Source organism: Argentina anserina, chromosome 3, assembly GCF_933775445.1.
Source record: "Argentina anserina chromosome 3, drPotAnse1.1, whole genome shotgun sequence".
NCBI classification, from domain to species: domain Eukaryota; kingdom Viridiplantae; phylum Streptophyta; class Magnoliopsida; order Rosales; family Rosaceae; genus Argentina; species Argentina anserina.
In genome coordinates this window covers 3,691,158-3,712,150 of record NC_065874.1, presented here as the reverse complement: position 1 = coordinate 3,712,150, position 20,993 = coordinate 3,691,158, and the positions used below count along the sequence as shown (strand labels likewise).

The window sequence follows — 20,993 nt, the reverse complement described above, 5'->3', positions numbered from 1 at the left end:
TTCCCAATTTTCATATGATTTGCAAGACTAGCCGACCAGGCCAAGCAATTTTGGTGAGTCAAAATACAATAATATGAACCTTTTGTTTCTCAAGCATTTTGACATAAATCAACTCAGCGTTCCCAAATGCCAATCGTAGAAAGCTTATAGCACTCACCTTCCTCTTGGGGCAGCTTGGATTCAGCAAGTCCCAGTAGGTTGAAGCAAACCAATGCAATAATGAAGCAAACAAAGTAATTATTAACAGCCACCTTGATGAAGAACTAGCATATGGTATTGCCAAAATGCCTGGGTTTTGCAAAATGAAGCAAACTAATGCACCCAGATATGAAAATACCAAGCTTAGAAGTTAGAAGTCAATAAGATATAATGAAGATGTAGCCATGTGGGTATGTGAGGCTGTGATGGGATGAATGTATTCAACAAATGAATTATTTTTTTGAGAGGAACAAATGAATGAAATGATTATTGTCATCATCAGCAACCTCTAGAGTCTTCACTCTCGGACTCAAAGCATCTTTCACTCAAAAATTTTGTCAGCCAACAAATTAGGGGCTATTACTACATTATTTCAAATTTTCAATGTCAACTTCAACAGGAAAATAAATCACTGGCGGGACTAGAAACAGCAAGAGCTTTGGTTACAAGGAAGATTTGTCAAACGGTTTACCGTCATCTTCCATAGTAAACAAACATCTTTGAAACATGTAATACTCGGAGTCAAACAGATATACATACTGTGCTTGGTCAACTCGACTGCTAGGACTAACACCCCCAGAGCAATCAACATTATTGCCATACGTGACTGGCGTAGCAAGCTATGACAACTAATCAAGCTCATATACTTTCTTCCACAACAAATGCACAGATCTTTGCTAGACGGCAAGAACAGCAGTCAAGCTCAATGCTCATGAATACTAGATTTATAATCTACCACTTAGCTATGCAATGCAAAGATCATGGCAACTAATCAAAGCCTTAACATGATGCAAAAGAATGTTTCTCTCAGGCATTTTCTCTTATACCCAATAGGCCTTACCAAATTTACCAACAATACAAACTTTGAACTACTCACCTAGTCACCTTCCTCTGAGTCCAACAATGAAGCAAAACTACATAACTAGTTAGCTACATCTAAACAATACCCTTCTTTTATTGACACTATATAATTATGTTCCTTGAAATCTTCTAACAAAAGTTTAAACCTTTCATACAACCCTTCCAAAGGTTAAACCTTTTTATACAGGAAGGAATCAGAGCCCAAAACGACGTCGTGGCTTTACCTATAAGTAGCCACTGGTGACTGTTTCATCTCTAATCCAATCCTCACAACTCAAATGGAGCAAGATACCCAACTCCCAATCCCAACCTCCGACCACCAAAACGACGACGTTTTCGTCGACGCCCTCGACGATTTCCCTCCCTCCGACGACCAACCAGACCCCTCCACGTCATCCTCCTCCTCCGCCGCCCTCCTCGATGGCTCTCCCCCCTCCCACCTCCGTCTCCGGCCACCTCGCCGTCAGATCTCCGGCGAAGACGACTCCAACGCATCCGCCGTCACCTCCCAACCCGACCCGATCGACGACGACGCCAGGCTCAACTTCCGCGGCAGAAGGTTCAGACTTCGCCGGAATTTAAAGCCGCCGGAGCCGAATCAGGACCCGGTCCGGCCTTCTCAATCTCCGAGCAACCAGAAAGACGAGGGCTCGACTGTAACCACCGCCGCCAACGACGATCGCGGCGGTGACTCGGCCAACTCGGCCGACCCGGCCGTGCAACAACTCGGTGACTCGTCTCTTAACCCTCTAGTGTTCATAGCTGGATTAGTAATTAAAGCAATTGGGCTTCAGATTAATCTGATAATTAGCATTGTAACACTCCCAGCTTGGATTTTGTATAACTCATACATGCTTTTTGTTGATCCTTTACAAATTGTGAGTAGAGGGAGAGAGTTTCTGATGGCAAAGTTGGTAAATTTGTCGACATTGGCCGCCGGAGCGGCGAGTCCTTTGGTTGGGGAGTGGGTGAAGGACAAGGACTCGGCCTGGAAGGTGGCATTGCGATTTGGGTGGGGTCTGCTTTGGGCAGTTTATGTGGGGTTTGTGCTGTGTGGTCTTTTGGTGTCGTCGATTTTGTTTAGTGGGGTTTTTATGAGGTACATTGTGTCTGAGCCGCTGCAGATGATGGAAATGTTGAATTTTGATCACACTAGGCATAGTCCGGTGGCGTATGTGCCGGTGGTGTCGTGTGCAGGGGTCGGTTGTGGGGTGGATTGTAATGAGAAGGTGGAAGGTGGGGGGATTCTTGGAGGCCGGGTGATACCTGCTGGTCATAAGTTGGTGGCTAGTGTTAAGTTTGTGCTGCCTGAATCGGAGTACAACAGGAATCTTGGGATCTTTCAGGTACTGGCTTGGTTTAGGAGTTTCTGATTGTTGTTTGGACTTTTATCGTTAGTCTTGTTGTATGATCATTGATCAGTGCATGATGAACTCGATTATTTTGTAGTTTGTTGTTTCGTGATAGAATTTGTTTGACCTTAATTTTTGTGCCTATGAAACTAGAACTTGGAGTGATCAATAGTAATGGCTGACGTTTGGATTTCTGTGATGCTTTTCATTTACTTCAAGTAGCACTATTCACACAGCTAAGATGTATTATAGTTTTAGTTGATGTTATGTAGGCACCTCAGAACTGTAATAACTAAGTATGGAGTCTTAAAAAGAAAACGGTGTGGCTGCATTGAGTTTGGAAATATATTCCCCATTTACCATTACCATGAACTTTTCTTTTCTGGGCAACAGGGTGGTTAGGTAGAACTGCAATTGAAGCAGGGGAAGAAAGTATCTAGTAGGATTTCTTTGAGATCGCTGAAGCTTGTATATTAATTTTTTTTTCTTCTGGACTGCATATAGTATATAATATAACTGCTGTTTCTTACGTTTTCAACTGGATGGTCGGACCTCAAGCCACTTGTTAAAGGAAAAACAAATAATCAGGCATTGTGAAACTAGTTCGTCCTACATTTGTATCATATGAAATGCAAACCACAAAATTCAAGCTCATTTATAAAAGGAAGAGTAAATTGCTATTGGCTTCAAGTTTGTGCCTGTGTATGTTTCAATCTCAGTTTCTGCATTCCTTCTTGTTTTATGTATTAGTATGTGTATAAGTTACGATCCTTTTCCAGTTTCCTCATGGACCTCCCTAATTTTGTTTCCATCAGATGAACTAATATTTGACTAATTTCATTTTGTTTATGTAGGTCAGGGTAGAGTTCCTGTCTGCTGAAGGCAAAACCCTTGCCAGTTTGAGCCATCCATGCATGTTACATTTCAAAAGCGAGCCACTCCGCCTTCTATTGACGTTCATAAAGATTGTTCCTCTTGTATCTGGTTACATTTCAGAGTCCCAGACTCTGAATCTGAAGCTCCGAGGGTTTGTGGAAAGTGATATTCCTACTGCCTGTCTGAAAGTGACAATCGAACAACGCGCTGAATACAATCCTGGTGCTGGAATTCCCGAAATATATGATGCATCCATGACCCTTCAATCAGAGCTTCCCTTGTTCAAAAGGATCATATGGAGCTGGAAGAGAACTATATTTGTTTGGATGAGTATGATGATGTTCATGATGGAGATGCTCTTTACTCTAGTCTGTTGTAGACCTCTAGTTATTCCGAGAGCAAGGCCAAGGGCAGCTTCTGTCAACACCAGTCGCACTCGCACTCGCACTCGCACTCGCACTCAAACTCAAAGTCAAACCGGGCCCCCAGTACGAAATTAACTGGAAGATGCTGGTACTTGTTGAAGTAGGTAACCCTAGATACATCTGGTACTGTATTTAGTCTTAAGCTTCAAATTTTCCACCCATTTTTTAATTCTTTCAACCACTGTAAATAATCTGGAATTTCGGTTCTCAAATAAATGGTAAAATGTGCATATGCCTTTCGTTTTACATTGTGTATGCTTGTGTTCATCGATGTGTATGGACTGTTTGAATTCATGTAGTCCAAACGCGAAGGGAATCATGTAGTCATTTGAATTCAGAATCATGGACTGTGTTCATGATATTCTGAACTGCGCAATTTAAGGTTGTAGATAGACTTAAATTCTTAAGGGGCATTAACTGAAGGGAAAACTTTGCATTGATCTCATTCCTGAAATTTTCAACTCATGTTCTTCACCCTAAATAACAAGGTGTCTGCAGACGCAATGACCATATTCTGATGGTGTTCCAATAAGGAAAGGATATCCTTATTGATGTGGCCTTGTTTGTTTTACCTACCACTACTAGGTATAGGATTCCTAATTAGTGATCATTGTTGATTGTAGAGGAGGATGTCTTATTACCGACCACTACTAGGTGTAGGATTCCTAATTGGTGAAGAAAACTAATTTTCATATGGCTATATAAGGAGGATTTGTGCTCATGGTTTTGCATCGCAGAGACAGAGCAAGTCTATAACATTCTTGGAGTTGAGAGATGGCAACGAGAGAGAATGGGAAAACAAGAGAGATCCATTCTGACAACACCGAACCTACGGGCTAATCCATGAATATTCCAGACAAGAATCGAGGCTTTGATACCAGTTGTTGTGAAGGGTGTTGGAAAACCCAACAAATGGTATTGTTGAGAGTATACATCACTTTATCAGGTATGAGAGCTTATATTCTTGTCTGTGATCTTCAAGGTTAGATTGGTAGAATTTGTGTTGTCAAAATGGAGTCATGCCGTATACCTTTCTTATGGTTTTGAGGGAGAGATTGTTAAGTTTCTAGCTCATGTATTTTTCCTAAGATGATTTTTTAGAGTAAGGTGGTTCAATAAGGAACGATAATGGATGCAATATGAGGTCTATTCATTGTTGATCGAGAAGGAGGATGCATTACCTACCACTACTAAGTATGGGATTCCTAATTAGTGCAGAAAGTTGCATAATGATATATATGCGCGCCTCCATAAGGAGGTGTTTGGCTCATGATTTACATCAGAGAGCAAAGTGTGTAACGTGTTGGAGTTAAAGAGTGAAAGAGGGAAGAGTGGAGAGAGATGGGAAAACAAGAGAGATCTAGTTTGACAACACCGAACCTACTGGCAATTCATAACTATCCCAGACAAGAGTCTGAGCTTTGATACCACTTATTGTGAATTTTTTTTTTATATACTATGAAAACCGATAATTCGGAAATCTCAAGTAATCAGCTTGTAAGAATTTCACGATCATACTAGGGTGGCTATCATACCAAGTAAAAGAGTCATTGGTGATGCATAAATTGACCATTCTGTCAGCTACTACATTTCATTCTCTGAATATATGACTGCATCGAAAAGACAGCTGGCGGACTTTAGATAGATAGTTGTGTCAACAAACTCTTAAGTTCCACGGGAAAGAGAAAGATTTGGAAGAAAAACATGTCACCACACTTACCGAGACACTTATTGTGAATCGGTCAATAATTGTATCGAAAACGTAACAATTGGTATCAGATCCTAGACTCTTGTTTGTGATATTTAAGGTATGAATCAGTTGGTTTGGTGCTGTAAAAATGGATGAAGCAAGAGGCAAAATGATCAAAATTTACCCTCACTTATTCAACGATTCACATGTACACAATTTTATCGAGGCTATATGTCACGCCAAGGATCACAAAAGATAAATACATACACGATTATGTACAAAGTGGGAACAAAACGAATTCAAACACAAGAAACCATCTCTTCAAGGCTTCTAGCATCGAATATGTAAAACAAAAGACGTACGTGGTCTGAAGTAGGGGTGGACTCAGTTCTATCGGTTCGGTTTAAGAGTACTAACCGAAAACCGAAACTGAGGCATCGGTTTTGTATTTCTCAAAACCACAGTTTATGTTAACCTATAATTCGGTTTGGTTCGGTTCGGTTTTGGTTACATAACCTACTATTTGTAATAACTTTTCATACTTGACTTAAAATAAAAGTTAAAATCAAAGTAAAGTAGTAAACTACAATTCAGTACTTGAAATTCGTAAATAAGTAAACTAGATTGCAATAAGTTAGAAACAACAAATAAAATCAACAAATTTACGATAGAGTATTAACCAAAATGAAATATTTAATGAGTTAAAGACTGTGAGCAATTAAGTTAGACATTTCAAAACCGTAATCATGTAAAATCATATATATCGTATGTAACTCTTAATCAATAAAAACATGACGTACACCTATTATTATATTAAATATTAATAATTAAATACATATATGTCGATTCGGTTCGGTTCGGTTTGATTGGTTTTTTACATAGATGAAACCGCAAACTGAAACTGAACTATTCCGTTTGATGTTAAAACCGGAACCGATAGATCGGTTTTATTCGGTTTCGGTTTCTCAGTGTCAGTTCGGTACGATTTTAGTCGGTTTTCAGTTTTTCGGTGTCTAAAAGTCCACCCCTAGTCTGAAGTGTGAACAACTCCTTGATAAGCAGGAGCTTATAGACAAGACTATTAACCATTTATTTCTAGATATGGATATTCATTAAGCATTGAATAATTGAAATACATGTGCAGTAAAGTAGCACGGACACAGACACGAGTGTCTGTATTAAACACAATACGATACGTGAACACGTCAAATATAAAATTTTTAGACACGGATACGTGATAGACACGTTAATGAAATAATAATTTTAATATATATAATGTATACATATGTATTTTTCCTTAATCTATTTAAGAAGAAGAAGTAGAGCTCTTGTTATCAATTTTAATTATCTTATACGGTTGAGATTAAAACAAGAAACTAATGTACACTGTTACCAACATACACATCCACACACATATTCTTTCTAGTCCACATGTCTATCACAATCCCACACTCTCAAGGTGACTTTTCTGTTTTCTATCTAAAACTCTAATTGGTGGCCATCACCAGAATTCCAGAACTCATTCAAGCTCATCAAATTCTCTCACCAGTCACCACCATAACCATCCATCAACAGATTCAATTCATCTTGTTCCTTGATTGATTTAAGGTTTAGGTTCAATTCATCTCTCACCAAAATGACCAAATCCGTCATAACCACCTATCACCGGATCCACCATAACCCATTTGATAGATCTTCAAAATAACACAAGTGAAGAACCTAAAATCGATTCAATTGTTTAAATGGTCTGAGAGAGAGAAACGCAAAGAATAGGGAGGTGGACAATGTGATTGTGCGGCTTTGAGAGCTAGTCACTGTGTCCAAAACTTATCAGTCAACGTGTCCAAAATTTACCGAAATAGGACACGCGTATTCTACCGTATCCGGACGTATTTGATCGTATTGTGTCTGTATCCGTGTCGGACACGTGATACACGCCTTTTCAACGTGTCCATGCTACTTTGGCAGTAATCCACTTTCCCGTGCCAAATATGATTATATGAACAGGACTCGTGTGATTTCCAACTTTCCAAGTATGTCATTTACCTCATTTAGAGTAAGATACAAATTCTAACCCATCATGACTCATATAATAAGAAACATGAAAACATACTTTCCATTCAACCAGAAACACTTTTTGATTTCTCAACCTACATATGGATAAGAAAGGGTATTTAACCATTCAATTCAAGCATGACAACTTCTCCCTTTTTAGACTAATCACCACACTTTTGGGAAGAGAATATAGACCTGTAAGGGTCTTTTATCTTTGCATCTCTCCTCTCTAACCCACAATTGTATAAACTAGTTACATTATACATAGTTAGGGAAATAGACTTGTATATAGAAAATCTAGGGAAATAGACTTGTATATAGCAAATCCCCTCTTCTATTTTTGATCAACTAGGTGCGGCCAGTGCTTTTCAAGAAAGAACCACTCTTGGTGAGCTCTCGCAATGGCTTATCCGTAAATCGAATTACATTGTACACCAAGGCACCACATACAGCTCCAAGAGTTGGTGCCACAAGGTAAACCCACAGGTTCTTGTAATGGCTTGAGACTATTGCAGGGCCTAAGCTTCTTGCTGGGTTCATTGATGCTCCTGAAATTGGCCTGCAGAATATGCCCCAAGTCACATGAGAAACTAACAGAATGAGCATAGATTATTAAAAACAAACAAATAATAAAGAACAAAGAGAACAAAATTCTTAGTTTGGCCTATGGAAAACCTCCAAGAGGAAAACACCTCTGCTTATTAGTAATAAAATACCATAGGATAGGAATGGATTATATTAAGAAGACATTAAGAAGATTATACCCTGCAAACATCACATTCAGAAGAACCGTGGAGCCGACTGCAAGCCCAGCAAGCTCTCCGATCTGCATAAGCAAACAGTCTGGAACATTATTATTGATACTTTAATATAATAAATTTTCAGGATGCAAACTTTTTGGACTACATTGTCAAATGAAGTAATATGATAATACACTAGCCAAATCAGTTAAGCAAGTAAACGCACCATCCCTATTAGGCAAACCATATTAGGTACTTCTTGATTAAAAATAGGAGCCATTAATTGTTGAGAATAAGAGGTAGAATAGTACTAACCGCTCTGTTATCAGTGGCCACACCAGAAACAACAAACATGAGGTAAAATGTGATGATGAACTCAAGCACGAAAGACTGTAGTTGAGTTCCACTAGGACTTGTTCCTGCAAAATGGTCTTGGTGGTTGTTAAATATGAGCCTAAGGGTACCACTTGCGAGCGTCGATCCAAGGACTTGAGCAGCAACATAAGGGGGTACCTAAGAAGAGAAAGCAAAATCAAACACAAACACAAAGAATCATAAAGATAGGTAGTCATCATATTAAAGTCAGATTTACAACAGATACAATGGTGTAAGTGTATGCATGCAAATTTTCTGCCAATGTCTGCAAGTATCAGCATTTTGTTATCCTTGAAATGGTTTTGGGCAAGTTCAGAAGCAACATTAATTAAAAGAGCTTTGACTTTTGTTGTAACAAAATCTGATCCCCAGGTTTTATCTATCTGTTCTTTTTCTTATATGAAGTACGTGGAATTTGAGTTTGAATGATGACTATCTGCTTCTCTAAGCCAAAACTAGCCAGCAATGCCTTCGGAGAACTTATCATTCTTATATAAATCTTATTTAAGAAGTAACAAATTTTTTTTTATTTAACACATTGACTCTTGATTTCAGAGTGTATTTGGGTAGTTTACCATTTCCAAAGGAAAAGAATATAAGAAATAGAATCCTGGTTGGTTTGATTAGCTCACCTGTTTCCATGGAAACCTCTTCGAAGTAGCAAAAGCAATAGTGACTGCAGGATTGAAATGAGCACCGGAGATGTGACCAACAGAGTAAATCATGACCATCACAACAAGTCCCCAAACAATTGCAATCCCCGGAAACGACACCGTCTTGTCTGTGTTCAAATTCACCACCACAGCTCCACAACCAGCAAATATCAAGAAATATGTCCCCAACACCTCAGCAATGACCTGAAAAACGTAAAGCTCTCAACTTCAAACACTTGATGAAGAGGTTTTGATGTTTGAAGCTGAAAGATTATATTTTTATTGTAGTTGAAACTAAAAAGACAGCAAGATTTATCATTAATGTCACCTTCTGCATAAAGGGTACACAGAGAAAGCTGCTGCTTGATTCTTGGTTGGTTTTGGAAGAAGTTCTGGCATCTTCAACATTGAGAACATGGTTCCCATTCGTTGCATGATTCTCAGCCATGGCTTCAAGATACTACACAAAAGCTGAGAAGAGTGATAGATAAAGAGACAGAGAACAAAGTGACTTAGAAGGAGATATTGCTTATGCTTGTTTTGCTCAATCCCTGAAGTGAGAAAAAACTCAGGAGGACAACTCCAATTTATGGTGTGCAAATTGGGTCCAAGGACAGTGGAGAGAGAGAGAGAGAGAGAGAGAGAGAGATGTTGACCAGTTGGAAAGGGATGGGTTTTTGTGCTCTTGTTAGTTTTTCTTCGATTTATAAAAAAGACTTATGATTCAATATATGAAGGTTTCATAGTACATATCGTTGAAAAATGTGGACATGTAGGGCTTGTGAAACAGCAAATAGGCATTTAAGGCTGCTTCAACTACCCACCGGAATTACAGAGAAGACATTGATGGCTTTCCATACCTTCTGCTAATCGATGACTATTAATTACGGTACCTGTTAGGCAAGCATATGCTGATCTGAAACAAAATACTGAGGATTTGTTCAATGTAAGAATTGGTTAAGCATGAATCAGATACGGCTGTAATTTCAAGATAAGATCAGAGTTTCTAATATTAGTTTTTTTCGGACAAAGAAATTACAACCTAAAATCCCTTAAACAACTTATTCCTATAAAAGAAATTGTTAAGATTGAATTTCCATTGATATGAATGAATACAATTGATACACAAATATACTGCTGCATAAATAATTACAATGAATAACATTCCTAACTGAGATTAGGAATGTCCCTAAATTGAGATGAACACAGTAATGTTAATAACATATAATTATGATTCAATTAAGAGAGGTGAATCACTCTTGATTTGGGACTTCAGCGTTAGTCACGCTAATACCTCCTCAAACGTTGCGGGTCAACATAGATAAGTTTGCAAGCATATAGAAAATGTATGGGCTTGAGGAGAGGTAAAAATGTTTAGTGTTAGTTGCGATTTTTTTTTTATACTTAAGTAGTTTAAGACTTGGTAGCTGAAATTAAAACTTTGAAATTTTATCTAAAAATGGCTCGCCTTCTTTTCGTGCTCTCTCTCTCTCTCTCTCTCTCTCTCTCTCTCTCTCTCTCTCTCTCTCTCTCTCTCTCTCTCTCTCTCTCTCTCTCTCTCTCTCTCTCTCTCTCTCTCTCTCTCTCTCTCTCTCTCTCTCTCTCTCTCTCTCGCTAATCCTAGCTATCTTCTTTGTGTGTTGCTTTGGTTTTTGGGATAGCGGCGAGGGTGATGATAAAGGTGATGATAGCAGTAGAAGCGGCTGGATTCCGGCACCAAGGAGGTTTTTGTCTCCTCCTTCTCTTGTTCCTTCTTCTTTTTCGATGCGGGTCGCATGGAAGAAGGTTGTTGTGGTCGTGTACTGGTCTGGTTCATCGGCAAGAAGTCATTTCAGATCTCTTGCTCGACGACGATAGTGGTTTTGAGCGTTCTGGCTCTTGGCACTTTTTTGGATTGGCGGCAATCAATCCTTTTGGCAGTGGTTTTTATGTTTGCCTGAGTGGTGCTGATCTGACTGCAGTTGGTCAATTCACTACTGCCGACGAGGGCTTGTTGAGGATCAAGAAGGAACATCAACGAGCTAAGGTTGTAATGGGCTCGGTTTGGGCCTTCCTAATCTGGGCTCGGGTTGAGGCTTTTCGGCCGAGGTTGTGGGTCTAATTTTCTGGGATTACTATTCCGGCCAAGCACATGAAGGAGACCGGTGAGGAGACAGAGAGCTTTGTGGAAACCTTTTCATAGGGTTCTGTTCCAGCTTAGGGCATGTTGTCTTGTTTCAAAAATAAGTTAGCTGATGCTGATAAAGACTTTACTTTTCTGGTTACTTTTAAGCGGATTGCAGTGAATTTCGTCATAGATCTAGTTAAGAAATTGGTGATATCTAGTTCTCTAGGTTTTTCTGGTTTCTTAGTTAGTTTATGTACTCTCATTATCGTTGCCCTATGTGTTCATGATGTACCATACATTCTCTTATATATATTCCAAACAATGCGTCGTTGATTAAAAAAAGAAACACTTTGAAATTTGTAATTCCTGATTATAAGATTTAGTTAAAACTCTCATAAAAAGACAAAACTTAGTGAGTAAGGACAAAATTCAAGTTACTTAAAAAAGAAATATGAAATGTATATTGTAAAATGAGGAGCGTATATTTCAGCCTCCTAAAACCTTTAGTTTTAGCAGTTTTGGTTCAACATATGGATTGGAGACTTGTAGTTTCAATAGTTATAACATTTACGTTTTGATTCTATACATGGATCAGAGACTTGCAGTTCCTACCAATCGCTATTAACCTTGAGTTGCTCGTGGATAATTTATATAATATATAGCAAGATTTTGTTTTATCACCACTATTACTGTATCGGAGAATGAATTCAAAGCATTTAGTTAGTTTGTTATCGAAAAAAAAGGGATTTAGTTACATAGAGCATCTTTAGTAATGTTTTTTTTAGGATGAATTAATTCATTGAAAATGCACGCGCATGTCAAGATTGTCATTACATATCCACCTGCTATTACCTATTACAGGATAGAACAAGGCTCCATGGTGCATAGGATAGGCGTTAATTAAAACGTCTATAATAAACCATGTAAAACATCATTGTTAGTATAAAATAAGCAGTTATCGTTCTTTCCAGGGAATTGAATGGAACTCTAAACTTTTAGTGTTAACAAATAATGGGGGTTTGAGATTGATTATTAACTACTAAAATAAAACCTAAATTACTATCTACATGATCGACTTCTCTTTAACAAACTTAAACTAAATTTACCATTACACCACATAATTACAAGTTCAAACCTATCATGCATTCTAATTCGACAAATTACATACTTTTTAGACACCAATACAATTAGAGCATTAGGGGATCATCTAATCATGTAAAATTTCAATTAACATTTAGATTGACTTAGGGCCTAATCTAAATTTGCATGCAATCGAATTCAATAACACTTAGAGTAGAAATCAAATATGATTACATTTAAGCACCAAATCTTTATTGGAGACATGTTTCATGTGTGGCGTCACCCACCATGGTTTCATATACAAATTTCCATAATTTTTACCACTTTTAATCAACACAAACCGAACCTACTTAGGGATGATTCGATTTGTGTCAATATGGTTGATGAATCTAGTACTCAAACACAATCTTAGAAACTGTATCCAAGCACAAAAATCATATGCACATATCTGAAAATTATCTAAAAGTATGAGAAAGATGATTAGAACACAACAATAGAAATACAAACTTCAATAATTATAAGAACATAAAATCAGTTTAGTCTAAAAAAATATCAAATACAATCTGAAAATTCTAAAACAAATACAAAACTAATATTTCTACATAAACAACTTACATCTTCATAGACAAAGAATTGTAGATTAACACAAATAGACGAAGCCATGGAGATGAGTTGCAAGAATCACACGTTGTAGGAACATTAGAGGTACGGCTGCAATAAGTGAAACTCGGTGGAGATGATGATGATTTTGGGGTGGATGGCTTGGCTAATTTGTGAGGAAAGTTTATGGTGGTGTTTTGGTAGAGTTTTGGCTCTTGAATGCTAATGAGAAGTGATGATATTTGAGAGTTGAAGGCATGTATATATAGAATAAAGATGGAGGGTTTGAAATTACTCCTTTCTTCCTATAATAATGACATGTTTTATTCTCCTTAAATCATGTCATGCTTTATTCCATAAATCATGTCATGTTTTATTCTCTAAATCATGTCATGTTTTATTCCATAAATCATGCCATGTTTTATTCCTTTAATGATCATCTTCTATTTAATTGTTGCATGACTTGACTTTATCTCTTTTTCTTTAATTATCTCTTCAATCCAATCTGAAAATAAAAAAATAAATCATAAGTAAGAGATAATTAGTTTCAAAACTTACAAGGATTCTTAGTCAAACTAGGACTCTAGACCAATTATGCGTTTTTAACTCATGTAAGCACAACAATGCATCCAATACCGCTCAAGACTCTTACTACGACTCAATGACTCAATAGTACAACAATAAGGGCTAAGCAAAATACAAATTGAGGTAAAAACATGTTAAGAACGTCGCACAAAGTGCTTCTATCAGCATACACCATTGTGATACATAGGATAGACCACATATCTCATACATCATTGTGATACATAGAATAAGGCGAGTACAAAAAGGAACGAGCAAAAAAAAAACCTCCATGACCTTAGATGTGTTAGGGAGGGTGTTAAAGAAAAAAAACAGAAGCATTAAAATGACTCAGAAAAATAAGTTTCCTCCATCGTAATTTATCTAAGGTTCAGCGATAGGTTTTCCTGGATCCCAAATACGAAACCCAACAAACAAATTAATGAAAACAGCAGCAAGATTGATCATCATCAGCCAAATAGACTTTGAAGACCTTGAGTTGGGCCTCAAAAGTGGGTCGGGTCTTAAAACATATATGGGCACCCACCTAGGAATGAAGTTGTCGCTCAGATCCGATCTGACTAGCACCTAGGGGTGGGCATGGGACGGAATGAGGCTAATCTCGCGTTTCGTCTCACTTATTAAACTCGGTACGGGATCGGGATGAGATTTGTATTTTTAAAAGTTCGTCCCACCCGAGATCAATCCCGTCGGGATTGGGACAAAATTGGGATGGGACCGGGCCTATCCCACATTTCCGGATTTTAAATAATAAATATTTCATTTACCACAAATAAAATTTTAGTACGAATTATTGTAATAGAAGAAACATATAAATTGTTCCAAATATCTTTCATCATCTACTTCGATATCATGGGTTTAATTATTATAAATTAAATTAATCATTCAAATTATAGTGTTATAGATATTGTACATGAAAATTTTAGTGTTATCATACAATAGAAACATATATAATTATATATTATATATAATATTAGATATGTTCCGATTGCTAAGTTCATAGAAATTTGTAATATACGAATCGTCTTTATTTATATCATAACACTCGAACCATATATTAATGAGAAAATTAACCGGGACTTGTTTATCTTTAGGAAATGAACCAAGGTCCAAGATTCATTCTTTGAAGTTAGTCATTTTTTTATCAAATGCATCTAATGTGTTCTCATAAATTATAAATGTATGGTGATGATGAAATATTAGATGTTTGAAATTTAAATGAAATTTAAAATGTGACAGGACGGGACGAAGTGAGATATAATTTATTCATCTCACATCTCATCCCAGCGTAATAAAACGGGAAGGAACTAGCATTTTTAAACTTCCGTCATTTCCCATCCTGTTACGGTAAATTTCAGAACGGGATCGGGATTCAAGTAATTTATGCCCACTCCTACTAGCACCACTGCAGCCGCCGCTTCCCCGACCTGAGGGAGGTATCTCACTGGTTTTTTCCAATCCAAACACCTACCACCTTGCCCCAAAACATGACGACCTTGACAAGGTGGAAAGCCAACAACTACCATCTACAGCCCGTCGGCTTGGTGTAGCATCGTAGCTTTCCTCCGCCACAAAAACGGGTCAAAAGACCCAATTTGGCTTGGACAAAACCCCGCAATTATTCGCAAAACCCTAAAATTATACTTCTCAGATTCTTTGAGCCGTGCTCGTTGTGGTTGAGCACGACCTACAATCTCTTTGACAGTAATCCATTGCTTGAAAGCTATGTTGCTCCTATATTGGGATCCAAGTTTTGATTGTGATATTGGGAGGCAGCGTTGTAGTTCATGATCAAAAGATTTGATGAGCCCAAGAGATTGGGGGGTATGGGAGGCCACCGAAAAGAGGAGGCTGGTGTTTCCATGTAGCAGGTTGCTACGATTTAGGCAACCATGAAGGTGCACTACTGCGCTGTACACGACGGTGCTTAGGGTTTTTGGCATAGAACCTCTAATACAACATTCTTTGTAATATTGAAAAATTGGTTAAACGCAACGAACAAAAATAAGTACAATAGCTCTACGGAAGATTAGAAAAATAACATTGACACGACTGCATCTTTAGTAATGTTAGCCACTTAACTATAATTATAAATAGCTTCTGGTAGCCAAAATGATCCAAATCTAACAATTTTAAACATCAATGATTGAAGATATTAGTTCAAGAACAACCAAATATTATCCTACCAAACCATAAGTGAACCGACTTGATCCAAATCCATCCCCCAGCAAAGAGGAAAAGGAAAGTGCAAGAGCTGGTGATGAAAACTATTACCACTTCCAATATTTAATCAATATTCTAAAAGTCTAGACAGAAAAAAGACATAAAATGTGAATTAGATCGAATAGGTTAATCGTAGCTCATTCGGCATGGGAACTACAGCAAGACACCATCGATCCCTATCAAATGTTTAAGAAAAACTAATATATACCTTGATTAGATTAAACAAACCTCCTAGTAATAGTCTATATGTGTAGCAGAGGGGAAAAACTAAACATATCAATTAACTTTTCCAAAACAACAAATTTTAATGATCAAGTATCATTTTTCATGTATGAGACTAAATTTGTATCTAGCTAACGTACGTACCTTAAAACTATTCGGAACCATCTGCAACACCTAAAAGAATTTTGAGATAATAGACATAATCTCAATTAAAGCCCCCCTTTGAATCTAAACCCACACGGCCACACCCAAAAGTTTTTTTTGATTCTATACTCAAATTAATGATTTCAACATTTTTTATAGGTTTTATCTTTAAAACAATTTTTTTTGAATGGTTTCACTTTTTTACCCTTTTAGTTGAAAAATTGAAACAATTTCTTAATTTGTGTGTGCATTCATTTCAAATGTGCATTGAAAAAACCTTTATATATGGCCAAATTCTAAACTGTACAAATTTTCATACAAACTCCTTTGAACTAGTGCAAATAGGAAGAAGGTTGAATCAAATTGTTTGTTGTGAATTTATGTATCACACTATCATCCATGCATATTCATTGTCACGTACATTCTCTTCGGTATCTACCAATAAGGTTTGTTGTTCTTGAGATTAATTTCTTAATTTTTTTTTATTGTAAGTATCTTTGTTCTAAGTATTTTTGTATATTTTCATATAATTTAGTCTCAAATGGTATCTAACACATAAGTATATGAATATAAACCAATGCGTCTAACATATATATAAGTTATAAGTCAAAGTAAAATTTATTAGCTAGGTTAAGAACTTAAACTTCTACTAACAACATTAACTAAGCATTAAAAGAAAAATATCTACCTTTAAGATAGAAAAATTAAATTACCCATGTAAAGTAATTTCCATATTCTAGCATTATTGACATGTTAACCCCCCCCCCCCCCCCCCCCATCATGAAAAATTCCTTAATTGTAGATCTAAACTAGATTTAATTCTGATAGCTGGTGTAATTATGCTAAAAACAGAAGGCATTATATTATCATAATTTGAAATAATTTAGTGTAAATTATTAAATTTATAGGCGAGTTTATTCTAAAATGGTGTCTAAAAATTAGGTATAAAATGAATTCCCCCAAGAATTTTTGATACATCTAAGATCCTGATATAAAGGAAAACCGTGAATACAGTTGCTCTTTAAGTACTTTTCTATGTCCTTGTTCATATTTTGTCCAACATTACAGCATTATAGCTCTATTTCAACTTAGTTCTTTTATTACCGATTTGAATTTTTGGTATCGGATCGGAGTTCCATGTGCTTTTGTCTAAAACACTATACACGATCGCTTATACTTTTTTTTTTTTGATGTAAGGGCTAGCGACTGCCCTCAAATCTTCATTAATGAAACTGTCGAATACAAGAGAGGGACGTGAAGCCTAAACTCCTGATTACAAAGACCTGACATAATATCAAATATTCATACAAACAAGTACCCAACAAAACATCAACTAGCAAAGAGTACCACACTAATGACGACTTTATTTACTTTGGAACAACGGTGACATAGTGGAGAGAGCAGTAGATATGTAGACCAATCAATGATGAAGCAGCAATTACATATCCTAATGTCTAATAAAATAGCTCTCTAACTATGTTGCGGCCGAAAAATAAATCCGACGACACTTAGTTTCACCCTGTCACTAGGCGGCAACGACCATTTGATACCTAGAGCAGACAAGACACACATAGTGCTTATCCTAAAACACTATACACGATCGCTTATCCTTTGTCGCAAGAGATTTTTGGTTCAAATTACCAGTAAAGTGTTGTTCATGCTTTCCATGTTCAAGAGATCCATGCTACGTAAATATATAGCATTTTGCGTGATATATACACATGAACATCAATGTGTAGACATATAGACACACCCATTGTATATGTAATTGATTCGATCGTTAACCAATTATCATTTCATCACCTAGGTATACTTTGAGAATCGAACAAACATTACAAACTCAGCTAGGTAAAAACAAAAGGGTATATACTAGAAGCTGGTAAGTGTTGACAAAACTCTCGATCTGTTCATCATTGGACATGTATGACCACCATTACTCCCTATGGAGTATAATCCGCGGCATTCTGTAGAATCTATACAGATGTTGATAAATATAGACATAATGGACCTTAAAATCATGCCAAAAGAGAAAAATACAAGTGTAATCACACCAATATGAATTCACAAACATTGAACCAGTCAAGAATCTAACTAGATCTGTGCCTATTATTATAGCTAATTAGGGTCATGATGTGATAATTAAAACTTAAATTTGGCTTGATCTCCATCAACTAGTGGCATGATCAATCTACTCATTATGGATTTTAATTATTAGCAGAAATAATATTAGTGCATGCAAACATCAAGTTTTCAGTCTTCCACCGCGTTCAAAAGAAGAGCAAAATGATGAAATATAGAAATTTTGTTATCCAACTAACCAAATGGTAACAAATTTTCAATGCGCATGCATAATCTTACCTCCAACTGTTCACCAATTTCTGAACAGTCAACACCATGCATGCATATATTAACCACCCCATTAGCCATTTGGCTTTCCAATGTTGAAGAACAATTCTTCTGGTACGATTCATCTAATCTCATATATGCTTTTCACACCAGAATTCACAGTTTGACTAAGACATCTAATGAGATATACGTAGAAATTTTCCTGGGTATGACTAATTTGAGTGGCAGGCAAAAACCCCTCCCTGTGACTTTGCACTTAACTGATGAAGGGAGGAAAATATTGCCGTCTAATGCCTATTCTTTTAGTTCCTTTTGTTTAATTAAGTTGTTTGTTCATGTATCATTATTAAACTACGTACTTTAATTTGATACTGTACACATTAAATTTAGTGAAGTTGGTCAAAGTCATTTGCCTGCATAGTCGTACGATTAATATCATGCTGATTTTCAGTTGCTAACAGAAAAGTTGGAGCAAAGAATAAACCAACTATTGAACTGGCATGGAGTGCCTTGCTACTGGCATTGAATTAAGAATTAAGTAACGAGAAGAAATGCTAAAGATCGAGGATTATCATACAGTGATTCCGAATGATCGATCCATGCTAATATAACAGTACTGATGTCATTCTTATATATGCAATGCATGATTCGTCTCATTTGTTTCGAGCGAAGCCATGAGTCCATCACATCTTATGTATGTACGCGTACTGAAAGTACTGTGGCAGCTATCATTACTTTACAATTCTAAAGATTATATATATACGTATTAACCATGTCCAGTGGTGCTCCGCGTCATTGAGGCTTGCCTCGTCGTCGCCATGAGGCCGCCGGACATGTGTTGATATTTTGGAGTACTTTGACTTTGTGGATCTGTGATGCCCGAGGTATCAAGTATTGATTTCGAGTTTCGACTTGTCTCGGTTCGCTACTTCCTTGAGTTGGGCGGCTGTGGTTTGGTTTCCGGCATGGCACTAGTGGGTGCTTTGCCTCTTGCCGGCGATGGAGGTGTTTGCTTTTGTAATATCTCAGAAATTAATAATTAATTTCTAATTATTTTCGGAGATTATCATTTTGGTGGTGGTCCGATTTTATAGTACAAGGGTGAGAACAAAAGTGTTCGAGTGAATAATTACTTGGAAACATTTTAGAGACGGGGTCAAGAGTTGACTTCTAACCCATTGGTTTTCTCAGGAAACTTCCTTCATGAAAGTCTTAGAGCTCATTGATACGAGTTAGTGGACATGTGGCACACATATTTTGAAGATCGTATGAAAATATTACAATCAACAGAAGTTTCGGGTTCCGAAAATTGTAAGTATAAATAGAAAATCCCCTTTAGGGTTTCTCATTTTTTAGCGAACCCATTTTCTCCCTCTTTTGTCATCCGCGCGTGCCTCCTTCAAAATCTGAAATTTCCTTCTAACCCGACCAGATTTTTCTGACTGGCTCCGGCGGTCCAAGGTAGGCCCCAATCTCTAAGTCTCAACCGTGTGCACCTCTTTGTGGTGGTGGCTTGCAATAGTTTGCAATGAGCGGCGTGAATCGATGGCTGGAAGTGAACCTAACGACGACCCAACTTCATCTCCGGTGATTTTGACGGCGGCTCGACGCGAGGCTATCCACTTCTAGTCATTCTTCTCCTTTTGGTCGTTCCAATGGTGGTCGTTTGTGCCATTTTGGTTTCATTGTAGCAAATCGATTTCAACAGTTGATGAGTGCGACTCAAATGTAACTCGGCTTGGTTTCCAACATTCTCCAACGATGCAGTTGTTCCGTAGTGTCCTTCATCATCCTTACATAACTCCATGTGGCAATGGATCAACCCAATTCAAATTCACAGAGGTATATTGATGAAGTCAGTTAATGGTGTAGAACAGTGAGTCCTCCACTTTTTTAATGGTAAGTGTACTTCAACGAGACTTTTATGATTACTGCTACCTCCCATTTGACCCATGTTAATCATTTCCATTAGTAATTGAAATCTCGATTTGCAGATTGAGAGTTTAGCTTTGAGCATTATTGTTCCCGATTTGGCGAGTTTTAAGCATGCAGTACCGCTAGAGACTTTGGGCTGACTCATTTCGAGAAAACTTGCCTCCCTTACTTGAGTTTTGTGTTTGGGTGTTGTGAATGTGTAGAATTTGACAAAGTAGAGAAGCGGCAGCGTGTTGAGCCTATGAGCAATCTTTCATGGTGGCTAGTGGTTGCCCGTTCGGCATTGTTTGGAGCAATGGGTTGCTCCGCCGTTAGGTACTCGTTGATACGAGAACGCTGGCATGTAAATGGTTTTTTTGGTTGACGGTTGATCATGTTAGAGTTTTAGTTTTGTTCGACCTTTAATTCCATAAGTCTGTTAAAACATTTGGCGGATGGGACCGGAAGGGAAAAAAATATACCTTCCGGTAAATTGGTTTATTGTATGACTTTATCCATATTGTGATTTTATGAGAGTCGCTTGGTTTTG

General features: G+C 37.3%; 2 protein-coding genes across 2 annotated transcripts; one reads left to right on the top strand and one right to left on the bottom strand.

Moving 5' to 3' along the window:
• The first annotated feature begins 1,329 nt into the window (after window positions 1–1,329).
• Window positions 1,330–3,949, top strand: LOC126786562 (seipin-2). The gene is made up of 2 exons (XM_050512413.1): window positions 1,330–2,405; window positions 3,266–3,949. Exons 1-2 carry the CDS (start codon window positions 1,338–1,340, stop codon window positions 3,785–3,787), a joined length of 1,590 nt encoding a protein of 529 aa, XP_050368370.1. The 5' UTR covers window positions 1,330–1,337; the 3' UTR covers window positions 3,788–3,949.
• A 3,541-nt stretch (window positions 3,950–7,490) lies between these two features.
• On the bottom strand, window positions 7,491–9,798 carry LOC126786563 (aquaporin NIP1-1-like). The gene is made up of 5 exons (XM_050512414.1): window positions 9,554–9,798; window positions 9,205–9,429; window positions 8,513–8,710; window positions 8,222–8,283; window positions 7,491–8,016 (listed from the first exon to the last, which is right to left on the bottom strand). Exons 1-5 carry the CDS (start codon window positions 9,671–9,673, stop codon window positions 7,806–7,808), a joined length of 816 nt encoding a protein of 271 aa, XP_050368371.1. The 5' UTR covers window positions 9,674–9,798; the 3' UTR covers window positions 7,491–7,805.
• Between the last annotated feature and the right edge of the window lie 11,195 nt (window positions 9,799–20,993).